The following is a 25,626-nucleotide window of genomic DNA, read 5'->3' as shown; positions in this document are numbered from 1 at the left end:
TATTATCTAGTTTATGGGTGGTAGTTTGCATCTGTTAATCCCATATCCTTAATTTTCCCTCCTGCCCCCTCTCCCCTTTGGGAACTACAAATTTGTTTTCTGCTCCTCTTAGCCTATTTTGCATAAACATTCATTTGTATTATTTTATATATTCCACATATAAATGATATATAATATTTGTCTTTCTCAATCTGAGTGACTTCCCTAAGTATAATATTCTCTAGTACCACCCATGTTGCTGCAAATGGCAAAAAAATCATTCATTTTATGCCTGAGTAATATTCATGTACACACATGCATATACGTGCACAAACGCATGCACACACACATATTCCACATTTGTTGGTGGGCACTTAGGTTGCTTCCATGTTTTGGCTATTACAAATAATGTTGCTATGAAATAGGGGTTGCATGTATTTTTTCAATTTAGTCTCTTTTTTTTGCCCCTGGATGTATACCCAGGAGTGGAATTGCTGGATCTTTTTTTTTTTTTTAAGTTTTTTCAACAACTGCCATAGTTTTCCATAGTGGCTGCACCAATTTTCATTCCCATCCACAGTTTATGAGGTTTCCTTTTCTCTACATCCTCTCCAACATTTGTTATTTATGAACTTTTTGATAATGGCCACTTTGACAGGTGTGAAGTGATACTTCATTATGGTTTTGATTTGCATTTCTCTAATAATTACCAATGTTGAGCATCTTTTCATGTTCCTGTTGGCCATCTGTATGTCTTTGGTAAAATCTTTATTCAAGTCTTCTGCCCATTTTTTGATTAGATTGTTTTTGTGATACTGAGTTGTATGAGCTGTTTGTGTATTTTTGGATATTAACCCATTATTGGTGGCATCATTTGCAAAAATTTTCTCCTATCCCACATGTTGTCTTTTCCTTTTGTTGGAAAGACAAACCATCATTCTTTGTGATGGTTTCCTTTGCTGTGTAAAATATTTAACTTTAGGTACCGTTCACTTATTTTTGCTTTTATTCCTTTTGCTTTGGGAGACTGATCCAAGAAAATATTGCTACAACTTATGTCAAAAATGTTTGACTTGACATTCTTTTCTAGTTCTTCAGTTTAATCTTACATTTAGGTCTTTAAACCATTTCCAGTTTGTTTTTGTATGTGGTGTGGGGAAATATTCTAATTTTCATTGCTTTACATGTGGCTGTGCAGTCTTCCCAACAGCACCTGAAGAGACTCTCTTTTCTCCATTGTACATTCTTATCTCTTTTGTCGAATATTAATTATCCTTAAATGTGTGGGTTTATTTCTGAGCTCTCTCTTCTGTTCCCATTGACCTATGTGTCTGTTTTTTGTGCTAATACCATGCTGTTTTGATTATTGTAGCTTCGTAGTATTGTCTGAGAGAGTTGTAGTTCCAGCTTTGTTTTTGTTTTTGTTTTTCCCCCTCAGGATTGCCTTGGTAAATTGGGGCCTTTTGTGGTTCCAAATAAATTTTAGGAATATTTATTCTAGCTTAGTGAAAAAAAAAAAAAGATGTCCTAGGCATTTTGATAAGGATTGCATTAAATCTGTAGATTGCTTTTGGTAGTATGGCCATTTTAATAGTATTTATTCTTCTAATTCAAGAACACAGGATAGTTTTCTCTTTCTTGTATCATCTTCAATTTCCATTCTTAAATATATTTTTTGGGAGTTCCCGTCATGGTGCAGTGATTAACGAATCTGACTAGGAACTATGAGGTTGTGGGTTCGATCCCTGGTCTTGCTCAGTGGGTTAAGGATCTGGCATTGCCGTGAATTGTGGTGTAGGTTACAGACGTGGCTTGGATCCCGTGTTGCTGTGGTCCTGGTGTAGGCCGGCGGCTACAGCTCCGGTTAGACCCCTAGCCTGAGAACCTACATATGTCATGGGAAGTGGCCCTAGAAAAGGAAAAAAAAAAAAAAAAAAAAAAAAAAAGGAAGACACACACACAAAAAATATATGTGTATTTTTTGGCATACTGGTCTTTCACTTCCTTCATTAACTTTTTTCCTAGGTTATTATTATTATTATTATTATTATTTTGTCTTTTTGTCTTTTCTGGGGCCGTACCCATGGCATATAGAGGTTCCCAGGCTAGGAGTCTAATTGGAGCTGTAGCCGCTGGCTTATACAAGAGCCACAGCAATGTCAGATCTGAGCCACGTCTGCGACTACACCACAGGTCATGGCAACACTGGATCCTTAATCCACTGAGCAAGGCCAGGGATCAAACCTGAAACCTCATGGTTCCTAGTTGGATTCCTTAACCACTGAGCCATGATGGGAACTCCATAATTATTTTGATGTGATTTTAAATGGCATTTTTTAAACGCTCTCTTTTTAAATATTTCATTATTAGTGTATAGAAGAACAACAGATTTCTCTATATTAATTTTGTATGCTGCAGCCTGGCTAAATTCATTTATTAGTTCTAATAATTTTGGGGTGGAGGCTCTAGGGTTCTCTACATATCATATCATCTGCAAATAGTGACAGCTTTGCCTCTTCTCTTACAATATGGATACCTTGTATTTATTTTTCTTGTCTGATTGCTGTGGTTAGGACTTCTAATGCTATGTTAAATAGAGGCATGAAGAGTGGGCATCTCTGGGAGTTCCTGTCATGGCTCAGCAGTTAATGAACCCAACTAGTATCCATGAGGATGCGGGTTCAATCCCTGGCCTTGCTCAGTGGGTTAAGGATCCTGCATTGCCGTGAGCTGTGGTGGCAGATGTGGCTTGGATCTGGTGTTGCTGTGGCTGTGGTGTAGGCTGGCAGCTGTAACTCTGATTTGACCCTTAACCTGGGAACCTCCATATGCTTTGGGTGGGCCTTAAAAAAAGACAAAAAAAAGTGGACATCTTTGAATTTAATAGGAAGGTTTTCAGCTTTTCACCATAGAGTATTGTGTTAGCTGTGGGTATATCAGTTACTTAATCTAAAAAATAAAAGTCCACATAAATTATTTGAAATCATGGGCAGTTTACAAGGTAGTTTATTAATTTGTTTTTGATGTTCCAGATCTCAACTTTTCCTTGGAATGACCCTAATTTTCATGGTTTTGCCAGCTACACTCCACGTCACAAAGGCAAAGTAAAAAAAAAAACAAAAAAAACCTCAAAAAATCAAAAAAAAAAACAAACACTGCTTGTATTGAATTATGAATAATGGACCATGTGAGAATTTTAAATTTGCTTTCTTTTCCAAAAGATTTGGAGCAGAGTATTTTTCTAAAATTAAATTGAATCATATGTAAAATACAAAGATGGCTAAGGTCTAGAGAAAAAGAATCCTTTTGCTTATTAAGAAGTATGAAGAGTTCTTAGGGATATTGAAAGGAATATTGGTCTTGGAAATCAAGAATTTGGCTTGGAGTCTTGCCTTTAGCACAACTAGATATCTAACTTTCAGTAAAGCTTCGGCATCTCTTAAAGTTCATCACCCGAGAAACAGGACAATAATCTGAATCATGTGCAAAAGATGAAAGCAACTTATATGTTGTAATGCATTAAAGAAGTTATTTTTATTCTCTGTTAGTAAACTTCTCCAAGTTAGATTCTTTTTTTTCCCCCCGGACCCAAAATAACTCTAAGCTCATAATAGATGTGTTAATAGCTGAGGCTGTGCAATCTCAAAATAGTGATAGTGTGTCTTTTCATTTAGATAAGCAACATCTGCTCTATAGTGTTTGTCTTTTTGGTCTTTTATAAATAGTATTGTACTTTAAACATCAATTTTAAAGGTATGGGTTTAAAATAACCTCTCACAATAAACAGAAATAACTGACAATAAAATTAGCACGATTTTGTCAATTGGTACAATCTATGCAACTGAAGGATCTTTTTCCATCACTTTGACAAATATGTTATTTTTCAGTTATTTCCATTTATAACACACAAATGTCTAATTCATTCAGAATCTTTCAAGTCATGAATTTTCAATGTTTACTTCAAGTTTTGGCTTCAGTTTGATTAACAGATCACTCCTTACCTCTAAAAGTTTATTTTTATTGAAAGCCTTTCTTTCCACAGTGGCTCATCAGTTTAAGGATCTGGTGTTGTCACTGCAGTAGCACAGGTTCAACCGGTGGCCTGGGAACTTCTGCATACTGTGGGTGTGGACAACAAACAAACAAACCATCTTGCTTTCCTCCTAAAGGATGGTCTTCGGAATTGTCAAATGTAACCATCGCATTTTTTTTTCTTTTTAGTATCATACCTGAGACATATGGAAGTTCCCAGGCTTGGGGTCAAAGCAGAGCTATAGCTGCCAGCCTATGCCACAGCCACAGCCACAGCCACAGCAATGTGGGATCCGAGCCGGATCTGTGACCTATACCACAGCTTGCAGCAATCGAACCCACATCCTCATGGATACTAGTTGGGTTCTTAACCCACTGAGCCAAAATGGAAACTCCATGAGGAATTTTTATTTGCATCCTAGCTTCAGTAATGAAGGCTGGCAAAGATCATTTTCCTAACTGCCATCAACTCTTGGATTTTTGAGCTCTAGAATGAATGTGAGGCTTTTGCATCTTCAGATATTGAGGACAGGTACCCTCAAGAAGGGGACTAACCTGGTTTGTGTTTCTCTCTGGTTTCCTTCTCAGCTACACCTCTGAGCTCACTTAAACCTCCGAGGGTGGACACTGCTCCAGTGGTCTCATCGCCCTATCAAAGAAGAGATTCCGACAGATACTGTGGGCTCTGTGCAGCCTGGTTTAACAATCCTCTGATGGCCCAGCAGCATTATGATGGCAAGAAACACAAAAAGAATGCAGCGAGAGTTGCTTTACTAGAACAGCTTGGGACAACTCTGGACATGGGGGAACTAAGAGGTAAGAAAAAAGTCTCCTAATTTTTGCTCCAGAAATGGGCTTTCAGAGAAAGGACTGTGTTGTCCCAAATTGGAATGATTCTCTTTTGATTTCTAAGGAAAAATCTAGGTTTATCCAAAAGAAATAGAAGAAAAAGGAAATCAATAGAAAACAAATTCTTGTCATCTCCTTTTCTGTGGAGTATTTGTTATTGCCATGTTTTCATGGACTACTTTTCAGGTCACAGACACCCATCCATGAACCAGATTTTTCCTTTCTGCTTTATCTTTAAACACCCTCTTGAATACATGCTTTGTACATAAGCAATATGAGACCAAGGCAAAAAAGGCCAAATAGCATTCTCTTAATTTTAAACTTAGATGCTTTTATGAATTCAGCCACAACAGGGCAACACATTGGTTCTATTTCATGGCTTAAAGTAAGCCGAAGGACCTTTAATGGGTATATCTAGGAAGCTGAGTAAACAGCCCTGTGGGCCACAGTAGCATCAATGCCTGGCTCTTCCCATCCCCCACTCGACCCGGACTTTCTTGGTTGATGGAAATTTGAAGTTCACATGAGATTTCACAGGAGTTGCTGAGTGGCTAGTTGGAATCTGTAGGGTGAGGATCCATCCTGTGGATTCCTTAGGAAGCCACATACAATTTGTGGCATGTAATAGAATATTTCATCATCAACAACCACTCAAGCATTTTTTGATCGACTGGTGCCAGCAATGCAGAAGTAGAAATGCACTTTCTCAGAGACAATATTCTGCAAAGGGTGCTCCTCTATACGTTAGATATTTTGCAGGTTAGATACACTTTTAGGGGATGGCCGGGGGATCATCTTCCTAATAGCAGTGCTCACACAATTCATAAATCAGTCTTGAGACGGCAACCTGGGTTTCAACTGGATTCCATACGTGGAGGCTGCAATTCTTACCCCTTGGACATGAGCCTCTGCAATGCCATGAGAGGAAGTGGCCTGGGGCATTTCTAGATCAAATAAGTGGGACAGAAAATCATGCTGTGTGAGCTGAGGGGAGAGATAGGTCATTTCTGATTGTGTTGGCTGGAGAAGATGTCCTCAAAGGAAAAGGACTGGAACTGGAACTAGAAATAGGGGTGGGATTTTAGCAGGTAAGGAGGCCTTCCAGGTAGGCAGATCCTTATATGTTCAGGCAAAAGAGAGGAAAACATCAGTTGTGGCTGGTAAATAAACACATTATCATGGAAGAATCTTACGACAGAGCAGAGATGAAAGATTTGGAGGTCAATGAGGACGTCTATGGAGCTTGAAGAGAGACTGCTTTTTTTTTCCAAGCTACATCATTGAAAACAACAAAGAAGATCAAGTGGTATAAACACTTTTCATCTATCTATTCACCTATCTATCTATTCATTTATTTATTTTTAAAGAATCAAGTAGCTTTTTAAATGTGAGTGTCCTGATTGCTACATTGAGAAGGACACAATACAGTATTCCTGACAGAAAACGTGCCCTGAAAATAACCACGAAGAAACAGACAAATTGAAATTAAAGTGTAATTACATAACAACTAGTTTAAATTCTTCAGGAGATGTCAATATCTTAGGAGGGCAACAATTTTAAAAGTTTGGGGAATTATTTTAGATAAAAAAGACTAAAGACATGTGAAAATGAGATGTAATAATGCTTTTAATTGGATCCCAGACTTTAAAAAGAAAAAAGAACCCTAAACTTCCTCATTGGTTCAGTTGATGAAATTAGAGTATGAACTGTGCCTTAGATAATAGCAATATATAAATATTAAACTTAATATGATAATTGTATTATGTTTATGTAGGATGGTTTTTTTTTTTAATTTTATTTTTATTAAGGTATAGTTGATGGACAGTGTTGTGTCAATTTCTACTATTACAGCATAGCAACCCAAGCTCACACACACACATGCACACGCACACGCACTCTTTTTCTCATCCTGTCTTCCATCATGTTCTATCCTAAGAGATTGGATATAGTTCCCTGTGCTGTACAGCAGGACCTCACTGCTTATCCATTCTAAATGGAAATAACCTAAATGTCCAGCAACAGATGAATGGATTAAAATTAAAGAGATGTGCTAGGGGTTTGGAATGGAAATGCTATAAAATTGGGTTGTGATGATCGTTATACAACTAGAAATGTAATAAAATTCATTGAGAAATATAAAAAATGAAAAACAAACAACAACAACAAAAATGATGCCACGCATATACACAATGGAATACTACTCAGCCATAAAAAAGAATGAAATAATGCCATTTGCAGCAACGTGGATGCAGCTAGAGATTCTCATACTAAGTGAAGTAAGTCAGAAACAGACAAACACCATAAGATATCATTTACACGTGGAATCTAAACTATGACACAAATGAACCTATCTACAGAATAGGAACAGTCTCGTGGGCATAGAGAGCAGAGTTGTGGTTGCCAAGGGAGAGGGGGAGAAAGGTAGATGTAAACACTTTATTTTTGTGTAGGTTTTCTAGCTATTGGAAAACACTGTGGAGCTCAATAGTTCAGTATGTTGGATAATCTCATGGCGACGCTTTTGAATTGTCGGTACCATGGCTGTTGGGGAATTTCTTGTGTTCTCACTCTCTGTCTTGTTAAAAAATACAGGAGGAGTATTTTTTAGCTGAAGGCCTCCCCACGACTCACTGTTACTGACAGATAACAAGTCGGCTCAGTGACTCCTTCACGGCAGGCACCGAAGGCGAAAAATAGGGCTTTATTTATGCTTTGTGCCAGATAGTATGACTGGTGGAAGAATTATTCCTAGAGCACACTCTTCCTGTCTGTTTTGAATTATCAGTGCTGCATCTTTTATGTACAACCCCATCTTAATGACGTGGGCGTCTGAATTTTTTAACATTTGAGTGGTTTGTCTTTTATACAGAAGATAAAAAGGGCTGTTCTTTTGACTTGATGACTCAATGTGGTGATGACCCTGTAGCACATGAAATGCGATAAGCACTGAACACAATGTCCTTGAAACTAACCTCTTTCCCCAACCTGGTGACATTTTGATATATATTTATTCAGGCATTAAATATTGCAGCGGCTTGAGGAATAAAACAATGATGATAATTCAGCATGTTTTCACACACACACACACACTCTCTCTCTCTCCTATTTATGGAATGCTTCTACTGCAGGATATATCAATTAGCAAAGGGAAAAATGCTCATCAGTAAATACAAGAGTCTCTATAACTTTTTGAAAAATGGTGTCGAGGAGTTCCCTTGTGGCTCAGCAGGTTAAGGATCTAGCCTTGTCACTGCAGTGGTGTGGGTTCGATCCCTGCCCCGGGAACTTCCAAATGCCACAGGCACAGCCAAAGAAATAAAAATAAAAACAGATGAGTCAACTGTGTCCTAAATAGAAAATATGACATAAAATAAACTTTAAAAAAGACAGTGGAAAAAAGAATGGTGTTGAGCAGCTGGAGCATGATATGGCCATGTCACAGGCGTTTTCTCTTTCTTAGCATTTCTCTGTTTTTTAAGCACTACATCATTTACTGTTTTTTTATGGTTTTCCTGATTTCTCCCTACTCCTCCTTTAGACTGTTAGCAACTTGAAAGCAGGAATCTATCTGTCTTGTCCACCGATTTTTTTCAAAAACAGCTAGAACATTGATGGACACGAATTAGGCAAAATTGCTTAATGAATAAACAAAGAAAGCAGAATATCAAAACCAGCAAAAATCCTACAATTTTAACGTGGCAATCATTTTCGTTTCTAAAAGGATCCTGGAGTTCCCGTTGTGGCTCAGTGGTTAACGAATCTGAGTAGGAACCATGAGGTTGCAGGGAACTCGCTCAGTGGGTTAAGGATCTGGCGTTGCCGTGAGCTGTGGTGTAGGTCGCAGACGCAGCTCGGATCTGGTGTTGCTGTGGCTGTGGCGTAGGCTGGCAGCTATAGCTCTGATTGGACCCCTAGCCTTGGAATCTCCATGTGCTGCAGGTATGGCCATAGAAAAGACAAAAAAAAAAAAGAAAAGATAAAAGGATCCTGATCGAACAATTTTTACAGGAAATTATACTTTTTTTCTAAATAAAAAATGATGTTTGTATATATTTTTACTTTAAATTATTTTTATTTTTTCCAGTATAGCTGGTTTACAGTGTTCTGTCAGTTGTCCTCTGTACAGCAAGGTGACCCAGTGTATATTTTCCATATGATGAAGTGCAGAGTTTTTTGTTTTTTGTTTTTTTTTGCTGAGGTGTAATGGATTTACAAGGTTGCGTTCATTTCTGTTGTGCAGCAAAGTGATGCAGTTTTGGATTCAGATGTGTGTATATACATCCTTTTCATGTTCTTTTCCATTAGAGTTTATCACAGGATATTGAATACAGTTTCCTATGCTCTGCAGTAGGAACTTGCTGTCTATCCATTCTCAGTGTAATGATTTGCATCTGCTAACCCCACACTCCCAGTCTATCCCACTCCAGTCGCAGAGATATTGTTATAGTTCATTGCGTTTTCATGATCTTGTGTCCTCCTATCAAGATCCGTCACTTCTTCATCATGACATAGTCCCCATGTGCATCTTCCCAGTCAATCCGAACCTCCCTTTCCAGGGAACCACGTCTCTTATTTTTTCCACCATAGATTAGTTGTACCTGTTCTAAAGCTTCATATAAATGGTGGCAGAAAGAATGTATTCTTTGGTGTCCAGCTTCTCATATTGCTTTTGATACGTGTCCATTTGTCACATGTAAAGCAGAGTAGCCCTTTATCCTTTATCACTGAGAGGTTTTCTACTAGACAAAAAATCCCACAGTTTGTTTATCCATTCTCCTCTCGATTTTTTTTTTTTTTTTTTTTTGGTGCTAGTTTGAATAAAGCTTCCATGAACATTCTTTTTGCCATTGTTGTGGACAAATGTTTTACTTCTCTTGTTAAATACCTCTGAGTAGAACTGCTGGGTCATGAGCTGGGTGTCGTTTTTACTCTATATAAGAAAATGCCCAAATGCTTTCCAAAGTAGCTGCATTATTTTACATGTCCTAAAACAATGTGTATCAATTCCATATTCTCACCAACATTTGTCTTTATCAGTCTGTTAAGTATCAGCCATTCTATCAGGTGTAGGAGAGTATTTCCTTATGATTTTGTGTTTCTGTGTTGACTAATGACGTCAAGTCCTTTTTAAATGTGTCTTTTGGCCAGATGAGTATCTTCCTTTGTGAAATGTTTTTTCATGTATATATTTTTTAAAAATTTGGTTGTTTGCCTTTTTATTATTGAGTAGTATATAGAAGGTTTTCACGTATTATCCATATAAATCCTTTGTCAGAGAAATGTCATGTGAAACTTTCTTTGTTGTCTTTGACTTGGTTCTTCATTTTCTTAAATATAATGTCTGATAAGCAGATACTATGAATTATGGAAATTTAATTCCTCTTCCCTCCCTCCCTCCCTTCCTTCCTTTCTTTTTGCTTTTTAAACCTGCACATGCAGTACATGGGAGCTCCTAGGCTAGGGGTTGAATCAGACCTGCAGCTGCCAGTCTACGCCACAGCCACAGCAACTCAGGATCTGAGCCTCGTCTGTGACCTACACCACAGTTCATGGCAACGCCAGATCCTTAATCCACTGAGCAAAGCCTGGTATCAAACCCCTATCCTCATGGATACTAGTCAGGTTCATTACCACCTAGCCACAACAGGAACTCCTTTTGTTTTTTTTCCTTTTATAATCATTGCTTTTTAGGTCCACCTAAAAAAAAATCTTCACCTACACTCATGATCAAAGATATCCTTGCATATTTTATTCTAAAAGTTTCATTGTTTTAGCTCTAACATCTAGAATTATGATGAAGCTCAAGTTAATTTTTGCATATGGTGTGAAAAGGGGGTCGAAATTCATCTCATTTTCAGACATTTAACTAGTTGAAACAAAATTTAGTTGACATTATTTTCTTTTCCACATTGGATATTCTTGGCACCTCTTTTGAAAATCTATTGATTGTGTGTGTTTATTTCTATCCAATGGATTGTGTTCCATTGATTTATTTTCTATCTTTATGCCAGCACTGCATAGTTTTTTTTTTTTTTTTTTTTTTTTTTTTTTTTTTTTTTTAGTATTATAGAAGTTCTGACATCAAGTAGTATGAGTTTTCCAGGTTTGTTCTTCTTTCTCAAGATGGGTTAGCTGTTCTAAATCTTTCATTTCATATACATTTTAGAATCTCTGCATAGAAAGTTTGTTGCAATATCGAATTGGTTTGCATTCAATCTTTAGATCCATTTGGGGAGATTTACTTAAATTACTTAAAATATTGAGCCTCACAATTCACAAACATCCCCTCTCTTTCTATGTACTTGTGTTTCTTTAAGTTCTTTTAGCAATATTCTGTAGTTTTCAGTGTGAAAATTTTACACAGACCATGTGAACTTTATCCTTGAGCATTTTGGGCTCTTGAACACTATTTTACATTACATGTTTTTGAAATTTCATTTTTATGTGTTTGTTACTGATGCATAGAAAATGCAATTGATTTTTATACACTGACCTCGATCCCTGTGACCTACACGTAACGTCTTACCTATTATTTGGATGTAATTTAATAGCACAAAATAACTTGTATCTTTCTTTTTTTTTTTGGTATTCACACTGTTTAATTGTTGAAAACTCTATAGAACTGTGTAAGCATCCTAGCCTTCCTGGTAAATGACTTTTTTTTTTTTTTTTTCTTTTTAGGGCCGCACCCACGGCATATGGAGGTTCCCAGGCTAGAGCTCCAATTGGAGCTACAGCTGCCGGTCTACACCACGGCTCACAGCAATGCCAGATCTGTAACCCACTGAGCGAGGCCACATTTTGAACCTGCAACCTCATGGTTCCTAGTCGGACTCATTTCTACTGCAACACGACAGGAACTCCCAGATCACATTTTTAAAAAAGAAATTATTACTATAGATTAACAAGGAACTCTTAAATGGGATTGGCCTAAATAGTTATTAATATGCATAACCTGGTTACTGACTCAAGTTTAGTGCTATTTGTTACAGAAAAATAGATAATAGTTGTCTCTACTTCCAAGTTTTAGTTTAATAAGAAAAACAGTCAGCTCTTGCTGAGTATGGAGTCCAATGTAGAAAACACAGGAAGTTATTGAATTACAGAATTATAAAATTCAAAAGAAAGTACTTTAGAGGTTTTCTTTATAGTTCAATTTCTTCTTGCTAGCATACAATACAGATAGAAGGCAATTTCTTATTTAGAAAACAGTGAGAGTGTAAATTATGAAATTGTAGCAAGGTGGAAATAGAATAATCTTTTTGTAGACCTGTATTATTTATTCTTTTAAAAGTTTTTGGATGAGAAAATGCACCGTTATTTCATTGTTTCAGAGGAAATCAGACTCCTCTGGTGTTATTCTCATCTGAAGTCACAGCAACAGAACTCATTTGAAAATGTAATACTATTTTTGAGCTGACAGTGCTGGAAAGGACATCCAGCATCATGAATGGAGCCCTTCTTATTACAGAGCAGGAATCTGAGACCCAGAGAAGGATGGTGACTGTCCCCATAGAAAACAGGCTCCATGAGGATGTGGGTTCGACCCCTGGCCTCGATCCGTGGGTAAGACTCCTGAATGGAGGTGCCCCAGTTTCCAGTGACTCATTGACTAACCAAGACTCTTTTGATCATTAACTTGTTTGAAATGGTTGAGTTGGGGAACTTATACATTTTGGCATAAAACTCACTTGGAATTCAAGTACAGAATGGGCACCATCTATGCTCAGTTTTCTGGGGTTGAATGATTTACAAAGTGCCTTCTCCAATTTAATTAAGGAGTTTCTCACACATTCATGACTCTGTGTCATCTGGTGTGAACAGAGAAATGCAAAGAGATCAGAGTCACCCTTCATGGGGGCCTAGGATTGAGAAGCAAAACTAGAAAACTAGAAAACTGGAGACAGGTCTTCTAGAGAGGCCACGAGAGTTGATGACACCCCCCTGTTACGCAGCTTCTGCCTTTATTGGAGGAGTTGGGGGGGGTGTCATTTCCAGAGGATACAGGAAGCGTCTCGAGGACTTCACATCGTAAAAATTGTAGAGGAATCAGAATGAGAAGACTTGCCTCCAAAATAAGCAGAACACTAGAATGCGAGATACTTTCTGAATTATTTCTGCTGCGGGCTTTCAGATGATAAAAAGTTGGCTGCCTCCTATTTCGTTCCACTGAATCTTAGTCTGGCCTTTGCCCACATTGCAGGCAGTAGGCACTTTGGTCATATCACTCAGGGATCCTTCTGTCCCTTTTGTCACCAAAGGTACCTGTGCAGGGCACTTGGGTACTGGATCTGCTCCAAGACCAGAGGGAGGAAAGGCATTGTACGTGAAAAATGAACCATTTCTTGGGGTTCCCGTCATGACTCAGTGGTTAACAAACCCGACTAGGATCCATGAGGATGCGGGTTCGATCCCTGCCCTTGCTCAGTGGGTCAAGGATCTGGTGTTGCCATGAGCTATAGTGTAGGTTGCAGACGCAGCTCAGATCTGGCATTGCTATGGCTGTGGTGTAGGCTGGCGATAGCTCCGATTTGACTCCTAGCCTGGGAACTTCCATATATTTTGGGTGCAGCCCTAAAAAAAGAAAAAAAAAATTGAACCATTTCCAAAGGGAACCACTGTAATAATGATTTCAAAACTTAGTGGCTTCAAACAACAGTAGAGGAATTCCTGTGGTGGCTCAGCCGGTTAAGGACCCTATATAGTCTCTGTGAGGATGTGGGGTTTGATCCCTGGCCTTGATGGGTGGGTTAAGGATCCAGCATTACCATGGCTGTGGTGTAGGTCTCAGCTGCATCTCCCTAGCCCAAGAATTTCCTTATGCCACGGGTGTGGCTGTAAAAAGAAAAAAAAAAGAAAACAAAAAAACCTCCATGAAAGAATATTGTACTCACACTTTACAGTTTCTCATGCAGCTTTACAAATAGGAAGCGTTACTTGAGGCCCTTGCAACTCTGAGAGACAAGCAAGGCAGCAATGATCATCCCTGATTATAAACCCACAGCAAGTAAGGTTAGGCAATTGCAAAGCAAAGTGGTAAAACTAGCATGTGGCTGAACCAGGGACAGAGTCCCCACTTCTAGAAAACAAAACCAAATAACCCACAATGGTAGACAATTTGGGGAAGGCGGGGGGCGGGAGTGAATTGACTGGGGGATTCTGGCTGGTGGTTGCCGCTGTAATGTCAGCCCAGGCTGCAGTTCCACTTTTTTTTTTTTTTTTTTTTTTTTTTTTTGGTCTTTTTGTCATTTCTTGGGCCGCTCCCGCGGCATATGGAGGTTCCCAGGCTAGGGGTGGAATCGGAGCTGTAGCCACCGGCCTATGCCAGAGCCACAGCAACGTGGGATCCGAGCCGCATCTGCAACCTACACCACAGGTCATGGCAACGCCAGATCGTCAACCCATTGAGCAAGGGCAGGGACCGAACCTGCAACCTCATGGTTCCCAGTCGGATTCGTTAACCACTGCGCCACGACAGGAACTCCTGCAGTTCCACTTTTAAAGGTGGCTCATTCCATTCTGGAAAACAGAGTAGTGGTTGCTGGTCCCTGAGAGGTGAGGGGAAGGGATTGCCCACCATGGGGAAGTAAGAGGGCATTTTGTGGGGAGGGTATGAGATTTGTCTAGACCTCAGTGTGGCTATGTAGCCACACAGTGTGTTTGTCAAAACTCATGTAACTAGCCAAGAAGAGAGTGACATGTAGATTTAAAAAGCCAAATAAGGGAGTTCCCATTGTGGCTCAGTGGGTTAAAAACCCCGATTAGTATCCATGAAAATGTGGGTTCCATCCCTGGCCTTAATCAGTGGATTAAGGACCCGGCATTGCCTTGAGCTGCGGAGTAGGTCAAAGATGAGGCTTGGATCTGGCATTGCTGTGGCTGCAGCTCTGATGCGACCCTAGCTTGGGAACTTCCATATGCCAAGGTGTGGCCCTAAAAAGACCAAAAAAAAAAAAAAAGACAAATAAAAGAAGAAAGACAAAGTGACTCACTCATGTGTCTACGGATGCCTCCATTTTTCTCCTGGGCCTCTCCCAGGGGATTTGCTGCTTCCCACAGAGCCTCAGCTGGATCCATCCTTTTTATGATGCTTCAAGTTCAAGGCGGGCTCACTTCCATCACTTTTCATGAGTCAGAAGTCAACAGGAAGGAAGACAGGTCAGGTGGCTGAGCGGGGACGCTGCTGTGGATGGAGCCCAAGCAAAGGCGTTGGGGGGGACAGCAGCGCCCCCTCGGGGAGCTGTGTGGGATGGCTGGTGCTGAAAGCTGCTTTGGGGGATAAGGGGAGACACAGCTGGAGAAATGGTCAGACCGTGGTAGGAGTAGAATACTTTCCACGGAACACTGGAGGCTGTGGGGAGTCATTTAAAGGTATTTTCCAGGAGAATTACACGTTGATATTTGTATTTTTGAAAGAGATCTCTGCAGAGAGCAACGTGGAAGCTGGATTAGAAGGAACGTGGAAGCAGGGAGGCTTATTATCATCATCATTATTATCCTTATTTTTATTGTTATTCTTGGGAGGCTACTAATGTATTTTTTAATTTAATTTTATTGGCGTATAGTGGACTTTCAGTGTTACATTAGTTTTAAGTGTACAGCAAAGTGAAGCAGTTATATATATAAATATATCCATTTTTTTCCCATATAGACGATCACAAACTATTGAGTAGATTTTCCTGTGCTACTAATTTAGTCCAGTGAGAAATTATGCCAATTTAAAGAAAGTAGTAGCCGCAGGGATATAACAAAAGGGAAGAAAATGCAAAATAAATTGGAGGTGAATTCAACAGAAGTTGGTGGACACTTGGTCCTCCAGAGCCCTTGACAGTTGCCCCTTCCACAGAGAGGTGACACCTGCCCATGGTCTACTCTGAACTTGCCAGACTGCAAGTCCAGATAAGTCAGAGCCCTCCTCTGCAGCGTGAATCCCAGGGCATGGCATTTGGTGTTTTCTTTCGGGATACTTTTTTTTTTTTAAACCTTTCACTTTTGGCCGCCCGGAGGCATATGGAATTCCCAGGCCAGGGATCAGATCTGAGCCACAGTTATGACCTAAGTCACAGCTGCTGCAATGCTGGATTCTTAACCCACTGTGCCTGGGCTGGGAGTCAAACCTTTGACCCAGCACTCCAAGATGCTGCTGATCCCATTGCACCACAGCAGGAACTCCCTGTCCTGAAACTTTTAACCCAGTGATGGTTTGTCAAAGTATCTGGAGGGCAGGGTCCATGTCTTGCTCTTTTTTGTATCACTCCCAGTATCCAGAACGATATTTCATTGAAGGAAGGTCCTGAATGGATGCCCGGTATTTGAATGATCTCACTCTTGTTAACCAACTGAAAGATTCTGCATTTTCCAGGTTCCCTGGTGCACTCAGAATTATAGGTCTCAAAGAGATAATTGAACATTTCCCAGTCCTGAATACTTAATTAAAAAATTATGATGGCATGCAAGGTGTATTTTGATTCCATTTAATAAGTTAAAACAGAAGCTTTGGTTCATTCCCTCTGGGAATATTTTCGATCTCTGAAAGCTGTATGTATTTTATCTAGTTGAGAATCAGCAGAAAATAGGACCTTTAAGCAGATATGATAATTATAGAACATAATTCTAAATTGAATGGTAGGGGAAGAGGTGCCAGAAGAAAATGCTCAGCTTGGATTACACCTGGTTATTTTTGCATTATTATTTTTAATGTGTTTTGACACCTCAGCTGTTGCATCTAGGCTGACTCTGATCTTCAGAGCCCACATTTTGGGTTAGATAATTAAATTGCTTAAATGTATCATGTTCCTGTCATATCATTGAAGTGGGAAAATAGGGTGATATACAAGAGATATTCATTCATTCATTCATTCACTCATTCATTAACATTTACTAAGTACCTATTATATACCAGGCTCTGTGTCTGGAGTTATATAGAATATTGAAATGTCTGTGCCTCATACTCTAATCTCAAAGAGTTTCTGGTCTTGAGAAGAGGGAGGAGAGCAAGATAATACCTTTGTTGAAATAAATACAACACTAATATGAAAAAAAAAAAGGAATTTAGAAGCTACTCCAGCACAGTGCTTTGGGAATTGAACATAGAGAAAAAGTGACTTCCATCTTGGAAGTCAAGCATCAGAACATGTGGCCATTGGTGACCAGGTTTTTTGGTTTTTTTTTTTTTCTTCCATTTTTTGAAGTTTTATAGTGGATTTACAAGGTTGGGATCATTTCTGCTGTACAACAAAGCAGTCCTCTTGTATATGTACATATCTCTATTCTCTTTCCAACTCTTTTCCCACGTAAATTATCACAGCATACTGGGTAGAGATCCCTGTGCTCCACAGCAGGTCCCCATTGGCCAATCTTTTTTTTTTTTTTTTTTTTTTTTGCCTTTTCTTGGGCCGACTCCCGCGGCATATGGAGGTTCCCAGGCTAGGGGTGGAATCGGAGCTGTAGCCACCGGCCTACGCCAGAGCCATAGCAACGTGGGATCCCAGCCTCGTCTGCAACCTACACCACAGCTCACGGCAATGCCTGATCCTTAACCCACAGAGCAAGGCCAGGGATCAAACCCGCCACCTCATGGTTCCTAGTTACATTCGTTAACCACTGCGCCACGATGGGAACTCCTGGCCAATCCTTCCATATACCTCAGTAGAGCAGAGGAATCAGCATGGCTGAAGTTATGGAGAAATGGGAGACAAATGAGTGAGCCTGATTAGCAATCTCGTTCAGTGGTGTTGGATGTGTCAGTGAGATAAAGTCGAAGAGACAGAGCAGAACCAAATGATAAAGAGCCTTACAGGTCAGGCAAAGCTGAACTTTATTGGTAGCCACTGATTTTGTTTTTGGATGGCCACACCCACAGTTTATGGAAGTTCCTGGGGCAGGGATCGAATCCAAGCTGCAGCTGCTGCAATATCGCATCCTTTTAACCCACTGTGCTGAGCTGGGGTTAGAAACCAGGCCTCCACAGAGACCTGAGCTGTATGTACTGCACCACAGCGGGAACTCCCCCTCCTTTTTTTTAGTGGGAACATGACTGGTCTTATCTGTACTTTAAGGGGATTTCGTACGGATGGATTGAAACAGAGGGATTCAGGAGGGCAGGAAACCAGATAGAATTGCTGCAGTGGCCTGTGGGGGGTGGGGGCAAGACTGAGGTCCCGTGGGCGGAGGGGAAAATGGGACCAATGAAAGACACATGAATTTCTCTTTCCCCTGTGCAGCAGATGCTCCCCTTAGCCAAATGAGGAGGAGTCAGTGCATTGAAATTCTCAAAGATGCCTCGGCAAGGCCTTGGGAACACTCATTAAAGAAATACAAATTTAATGAGTAACATGAGTAGTAACCTAAATTTCTGTTCATGCTCCAATCCAACCAGAAATGTAGATGGTGAACATTCACAGCAGTCTATTTGCATCCTGTAGGGCCGTTCTTTCTTCAGCCCAGACAGGTTTTTGTCCATTATTGTTATTTGTGAAGTGGATGAATGGATCGCCGTCTGGAGAAGCTGGGTTAATTCTTCATCATCACTGACTGCGTTCCAAAATAGATGAGCTTGGGCTCTTCTTTTCTTTCTTTTTTTTTTTTTTTTAAAGGGCAGCATATGGAAGTTGCCAGGCTAGGGGATGCATCAAAGCAGCAGCTGCCAGTCTGCACTACAGCCACAGCAACGCAGGATCCAAGGCACGTCTACAACCTACACCACAGCTCAGGAAAATGCCGGATCCTTAACCTACTGAGTGAGGTCAGGGATTGAACCCATGTCCTCATGGATACTAGTTGGGTTCATTACTGCTGAGTCACCAGTGGAGCTCCGAGCTTGAGCTTTTCAAATGGAATTTTTTGCCTCCATTTATAAGTTGTGGGCAAGGTTATCAAACAGAGAACTACAAACCCATTTGGCTATCTAATTTCCAAGTGGGCTAATGCAATGGAAACGGCTCTAAATTTGATCCACGGAACTAGCATCTTTGATTTGGAGATGCTGACCAAGAAAAGGGAAAAAGCAACATCAAAACACACCTACTGAAATCCAGGTCACTCCAGTGTGATTTAGTTGCCAATTTGGGTTACACTGAGGAAGCTGACAGTATTGTGTGAAGCTGGTGAGCAATTCTCTTTTCTTCCATAGTGTGCGCTCGGGTCCTTCCTCGGTATTGATGGAAGGTCTCTATTGTTTAGTTTAAGCTCGAGAACTAGGATAGTATTTTGCAAGAGCTTAGCACACAGATTTCCTAAGAGGTTCAAGGAACTTTTCTTTTTAGGGCCACACCTGCAGCACATGGAAGTTCCCAGGATAGGGGTCAAATTGGAGCTGCAGCTGCAGGTCTACACCACAGCCGGGGCAACCCCAGATCTGAGCCACCTCTGCTACCTATGCCACAATTTGTGGCAATGCCAGATCTTCTTAACCCACTCAGCGAGGGCAGGGATGGATCCCGCATCCTCAAGTATACTAATCGGGTTCTTAACTCACTGAGCCACAACAGGAACTCCATGCTGGCTCTTAAACAGCTGTGGGCCTTATTAGTTGAGCTTTGTCACTTAACAAACTAAACAATACTTGTGAGAAGATGCAAAATCAGGAGAAACCTGTCTTAACAATGGGAGACTATTTTCTTTGTCTCTAAAATTAGAGCTTTATATTCCATGCCAAAGAGTACTCAGAAGGGTCTTTTTTTTTTTTTTTTTTTTTTTTCAAAGCTGCTGCAGATAGTCCTAATTTTCTGCCATAGTTGGGATTCCATAAAGTGGATTGTAAACTGAGATTGCACTTTACAAAAGAAACGTCAGTTTTGTAGATACGTTCATTTGTGCCATATTTTAAATTCCACAAATAAGTGGTCATATGGTATTTGTCTTTCTCTTTCTGCCTTATTTCACTTAGTATGAGAATCTCTCATTTCATCCATGTTGCTGCAAATGGCATTATTTTGTTCTTTTTTTGACTGAGTAGTATTCCATTGCATATATGTACATCTTCTTTATCCATTCATCTATGGATGGACATTTAAGTTGTTTCCATGTCTTGGCTATTGTGAATAGTGCTGCCGTGAACATAGGGGTGCATGTATCTTTTTAAATTAGACTCCCAGACATAGAGAACAGACTTGTGGTTGCCAAGGGAGAGGGGAGGAAGTGGGGTAGATGGAGAGTTTGGGGTTAGTAGATGCAAACTATTATATGTAGAATGGATAAGCAGTGAGGTCCACTGAACAGCATAGGGAACTATATCCAAATATCCAAGCTCTCGGGATAGAACAAGAAGGAAGATAGTATGAGAAAAGAATGTGTGTGCGTATATATACACATATATGTATATGTATGACTGGGTCATTATGACGCATAGCAGGAATTGATACAAAACCGTAAAGCAACTATACTTTAATACAAATAATTTTTTTAAAAAGAAAAAAAGAAACAAATACCAGGTTTATTCAAAGTAGAATCTACCTACTGATGCTCTTTTTCCGCTCTCTTATTTCGACGCACACTTAATGAGCTTTTAGCATGTCCCAGGCATTGCGATAACCTGGAGGATAAAGATGGCATTGTCCTGGAGTACAAAAGGAGGCATCCTCTGGTCTTCAGGAAGTGCCCAGCATGGTGGTTGCTGCAGCAAGGGAACTGTTGTGAAATGCCTTTTACCTGAAGATCTCTGGTGTATCCTGTATATACGCATGCACAGAGATATGGGACGGAAAAAGCACGCCCCAAAGTGTAGTCTATTCTACCCTTTCGATCTATTTATCAAACAGATTCTGCTGCTGGTAATTATCACCTCATGTGAATGCTTCCCCAAGAAAATGGGGACTTTATGGTGGAGACTGATGTCAGGGAAGCAGCAGGCGTCCTGGAAAATTGTGTCCGGAACCTTTCCTTTGTAGTGTGATATGCCCAGGACTATAACTCCTATGTGAAAGTGGACAAATTCAGTCCTATAGATGCTTTGCTATAACGGGTCATCTGAAAGAAAGGGCTCTTCATGTATTTATTCGCTAGTCATTCAAAAAATACTGATTAGGTAGGTGATTATGTTACATGTTATCATGCTTGATGCTGGGAGGCAATAACGAACATGACACGGTCCTTGACTTCAGGAAATTTTCATGCAGGCATTTTAACATTGAAAAGATGTGTTTAAAATCCCCAAGGGATTTACATGTCTTTACTGGATGAAATGGGAAACTTTGGAAAAGAGCACTTTAACTTAAAAATATACAGTAATAAAGTGGAAGATTTCTTTAGAAATCGGGCGTGCCACCAATAAAAATGTTATTTACGGAATTCCTGTCGTGGTTCACTGGGTTAAGAACCTGACTAGTATCTATTAGGATGTAGGTTCGATCCCTGGCCTCACTCAGTGGGTTAAAGGATCTGGTGTAGCTTTGAGCTGTGGTGTAGGTCACAGATGTGGCTTGGATCTGGTGTTGCTGTGGCTGTGGTGTAGCTCTGATTTGATCCCTAGCCTTGGAACGTCCATGTGCCATGGGAGTAGCCCTAAAAAGAGGAAAAAAAAAAAAAAAAGAAGAAGAAGCTGGGAGACCTTGATGAGTCACCTCACCTCTCTGAGCCTCGGTTTCCTCTCTTATACAATGGAGGTTTTGGGGTGGGTCACTCACGATGTCTCCTCAGCATCTTCTTCCATCTAATTTCCATCCAGTCAGTCTGAACCACAGAGGAACCTTTTGTTGCTATGTCCTTGTGAAAGGGGTGTGGACGGCTGCAGCTCCAGAATAGAATCTGGTCCATCAGGTCTTGTCCAAATCCAGCTGTAAAGATGAGCTGACCCTACCTTGGATCCATAAGGAAGAGATTCATTTTGTCCCTTCTCTCTCTCTCTCTCTTTTTTTTTTTTCTCACCATGGGCTTTTGCACTCCAGGGCCAAGGTAAAGTATGTGGTCTTAGCAGGTAGCTTTTTATTTATATTTGGATTGAGTCTGGACAAACTCTATCTCCACTTGAGGCTGGAGGCAAACCGAGTGAGGAGGAACTCTGGAGGCACATTGATTTACTGCCCTCATACCTGAGGCTCGCAGTCAACCTGCAGGGGTCAATGCCAAATTCATCCTTTTACCCATCCCCTCGTCTCATCTCTGTTTCAGACTCTTCCCTCAATTCCAAGGCCCATCTGTAAATTTTCAATCTTCAGCCCTCAGACATAAAACTTCTTCAGTGGGCTCAGTGGTCCCCTGGCCTCTGAAACACACATGCACCCACACAGTACCCCAAAACACATCTGTGATTATGTGATTCTACTATTTCCAATTGTTTCTCATTTTCTCCAAGTGTGGTTACGATTTGAATGGAGTTCCCTGTGGTTGAACCCAATCATGGGGGTCAAATTCTACTAACAGTGGAGTAACTCTCATCAGACCAAGCCTGCCACTGGTAAAGACTATACACCTGGGACAATATATTTAAAAGCCATACTAGAAGGCCGTGAAGAGCATTCAAAAAACAGGCAAGAACTGGAGGGAAGTGAATACTTGGCAGAAAAAAATAACATCGAGTGAGTTTCCCAGTTTGCTTGGCTTTTATCCTCCGGGCTGACCTTAGTTACGACTCGGATAAAAGCCCACCGTCCAAATGGCTTGAAGAACTAGAGGAAAGAGCCTTGGGGGACAATGGCACTAAAAAGTGGAGGAAAAATTTAAGAAAGAAAAAATCATAGATCAGCAGCCTCACATTCTGTGTTTATAGTCTGTCTAAACTTGTATCTGACACCTAAACATGCATCCGTGAGGCCAACTCCAAACAGCCTCACAAAAGCTAAAAGTACTGAGCAGAAATTTCAGCTGCTACTCCCACCCTGGGCTCCAACACACATATAATGGGGGGAGAGTGTGTGTTCAGCTAAAGTTTACTGCCTGCTTTCAAAATCAGTACTATTTGGAGGAATATAACAAAATCTAGGGTTTACACAATATACCACTTCATAATGTCCAGATAAAATACTGAGTTAATATACATGCCTATGGAGAAATAGGAGAATGTGACTCACATTCAAGAGAAAAAAGCAATCAGTGCAGACTAGCACTGAGATGATCCAACTAAAGTACATACATGAGGACATCAGGGAAAACATGCTTTTAATGAATTAAGAAATAGAGAACCTGGAGTTCCCATCATGGCTCAGCAGTAACAAACTCATCTAGGATCCATGAGGATGTGGGTTTGATCCCTGGCCTTGCTCAGTGGGTTAAGGATCTGGCATTGCCATGAGCTGTGGTGTAGGTCACAATCGAGGCTCAGATCCCATGTTGCTGTGGCTGTGGCGGAGGCTGGCAGGTGTAGCTCTGATTCAACCCCTAGTCTGGGAACTTTCATATGCCACACATGCAGTTCTAAAAGAAAAGGAGACAGGAAATCTAATCAGCATATAAATGGAAAGAACTAAGGGGAAATTTTAGATCTGAAAAACAAAATATTCAAAATAAAAAATTCACTGGATGTCTTTGTAACACCAATTGGATTTTGCCAAAAAGTCAGAAAAAAAAAAAAAAACCCAAACCAATCAAACAATAGGAATGACCTAACGTAAAGAACACATAGAAAAATATTAAAAGAAATTAAAGTGCCACAATAGTGCATGGGGCAATATCAAAAAGTCTAACTCATGTGACAGAAATGAATTTACGTATTTAATAACCTCATAAACCCTAATTAGGACAAATATAAAGATAACCATGCCTTGAACCATCATGTACATCTTAGTCAAACTGCTGAAAACAAAAGATGAAGAAAAAAAATCTTGAAAGCAGCCAGAGAAAAATTACACATTACATAGAGGGTAACAACGATATGATTTATAGGTGATTTCTCATTAAAAAAACAACAACAAAGTGAATCTTGAAGTCAGGGGAACTCCTCAAAGTCCTGGAAGGAAAATAACACACCAATAAACAAACCTGTCAACCAGGGAAAATATTCTTTGAGAATAAAGGTGTAATGAAGACATTTTCAAATAAACAAAAACTAAAGAGTTCGTTGCCAGCAGATCTGCACTGCAAGCAGTGCTACAGAAGTTCTTCAGGCTGTAAGGAAATACCAGATGGAAAATCAGATCCTCACGAAGGAATGAAAATCACCAAGCATAATAAATATGTAGATGAGCGTAGCAGGCTTTCTTAATTTTTTAAAAATGCATAGGATGCTTTTAAATCCCTCTCTTAAAAAATGGAGATATAGTTCACATGCCATAAAGCTCGAAAGTATGCAGTTCAGTGATTGTTTTTTGCGTGTGTGTCTCTTTGCGAAGTTGTGCAGCCATGAACACCGTCAGTTTCAGAGTGTTTCTTCGGCCCCATGAAGCCCTGCACCATCAGCAGTTATTCCCCATTCTTCCCCTGCCACAGCCCCTGGCAACTACTAATGTACATTCTGTCTCTGTGCATTTGCCGATTCTGAATATTTTGTATAAATAGAATCATTCGATATGTGCCTTCTGGGTCTGGCTTTTTTACTTAGCATAATGTTTTCAAGTCCATTTAAATCGTAGCATGTATCGGTAGATGATTTTTTTTTTTTTATTGCTGAATCATCGTGTGTGGACCACTCAGCAACTGATGGACATTTGGATTGTTTCCACCTTTGGCTCTTCTGAATAATACCGCTTGGAACATTCTCATAAAAATTTCTGTGTGAGCACATGTTTTCAGTTCTCTTGGTTATGAAACTAAGAGTGGTATTGCTGGAGTATGTGGTAACTCTACGCTGAATTTTTTAAGGAATGAAGAGACCTGTTTCAAAAGTGGCTGTACCATTTTACATACCCACCAACAGTGAAGGAGAGGTACAATTTCACAACATCCTTGTCAACACTCGCTGTTTTCTATCTTTGTTTTTATATTTATTTATTTATTTTGTTTTCTATCTTCTTGATTCTAATTATTCTAGTAGGTGTGAAGCGTTTGCCTATCCAGTTGTCCTAGCAACACTTGTTGAAAGGACTGTTCCCTTATTGAATGGTCTTGCCATCCTGGATGATAATCAGTTGACGACAGATGTATGGATTAATTGCCGGACTGCCAGTTCTAGTCTGTGGATCCATAGGTCTGCCTTTATTCCAGTACCACACAAGCTTGATGAGTATAACACTTGGAGATCAAGAAGCGTCCGTGCTCCTCATTTGTTCTTTTAAGCCAATCTTGTCTGTTTTGGGTCTCTTGCATTTCCATATGAAATTTACGGTCATTTTGTCAATTTCTCTAAAAATGAGAGCTAAGAGTATTGTATTGAATACAATAGAATATTGAATCTGTAGTTCAATTGGGGGAATATTTCCATTTTAACAATATTAAGTCTTCCAATCCATGAATACAATATTTGTTGCATTTACTTAGGTCTTTAAAAATTTTCCTTCAACAATATTTTGTAGTATTCTGCATACAAGTCTTACACCCATTTTGGTAAGCTTATCCCTAATATTGTATTATTTTTCATACAGTTGTAAGTGGCATTGTTTCCTAATTTCTTTTTTGGATTATTCATCCCAAGTATTTAGAAAAACACTTTTAAAATATTGATCCTGTATCTTACACCTTTGTAGAATTCAGTTATTAACTGGTTTACAATGTTGTTCAAGTCTTTGATTTTTTGTTGTTTTGTTGACCTTTCGCCTAATACTTTTCAGATTGAAAATGGGATATTGAAGTCTCCAATTATTATAAATGAATTGTCCATTTCCAATTCTCTTCTGTCAACTTTTGTGTCACATACTTTTGAGGCTTTTAAGGCTCTATTAGTAGGGGCATAAATAATTG

At 39.8% G+C, this 25,626-nt stretch overlaps 1 protein-coding gene across 2 annotated transcripts in view; it reads left to right on the top strand.

Moving 5' to 3' along the window:
- ZMAT4 (zinc finger matrin-type 4) overlaps positions 1–25,626 on the top strand; it is a 405,890-nt gene that overhangs the window by 257,154 nt on the left and 123,110 nt on the right. For both annotated transcript variants that reach the window (XM_085004263.1, XM_021077599.2), the window contains one exon: positions 4,600–4,827. In XM_085004263.1, the coding sequence (XP_084860389.1) occupies positions 4,600–4,827 (228 nt within the window). The remainder of the gene's footprint in view (positions 1–4,599; positions 4,828–25,626) is intronic.

This window comes from Sus scrofa, chromosome 17 (genome assembly GCF_054392235.1).
Source record: "Sus scrofa isolate SSC_HxYL_T2T_F1_AM1 chromosome 17, Sscrofa_HxYL_maternal_Yorkshire_Landrace_v2.0, whole genome shotgun sequence".
NCBI classification, from domain to species: domain Eukaryota; kingdom Metazoa; phylum Chordata; class Mammalia; order Artiodactyla; family Suidae; genus Sus; species Sus scrofa.
This window is presented reverse-complemented; position numbering and strand designations above follow the sequence as displayed.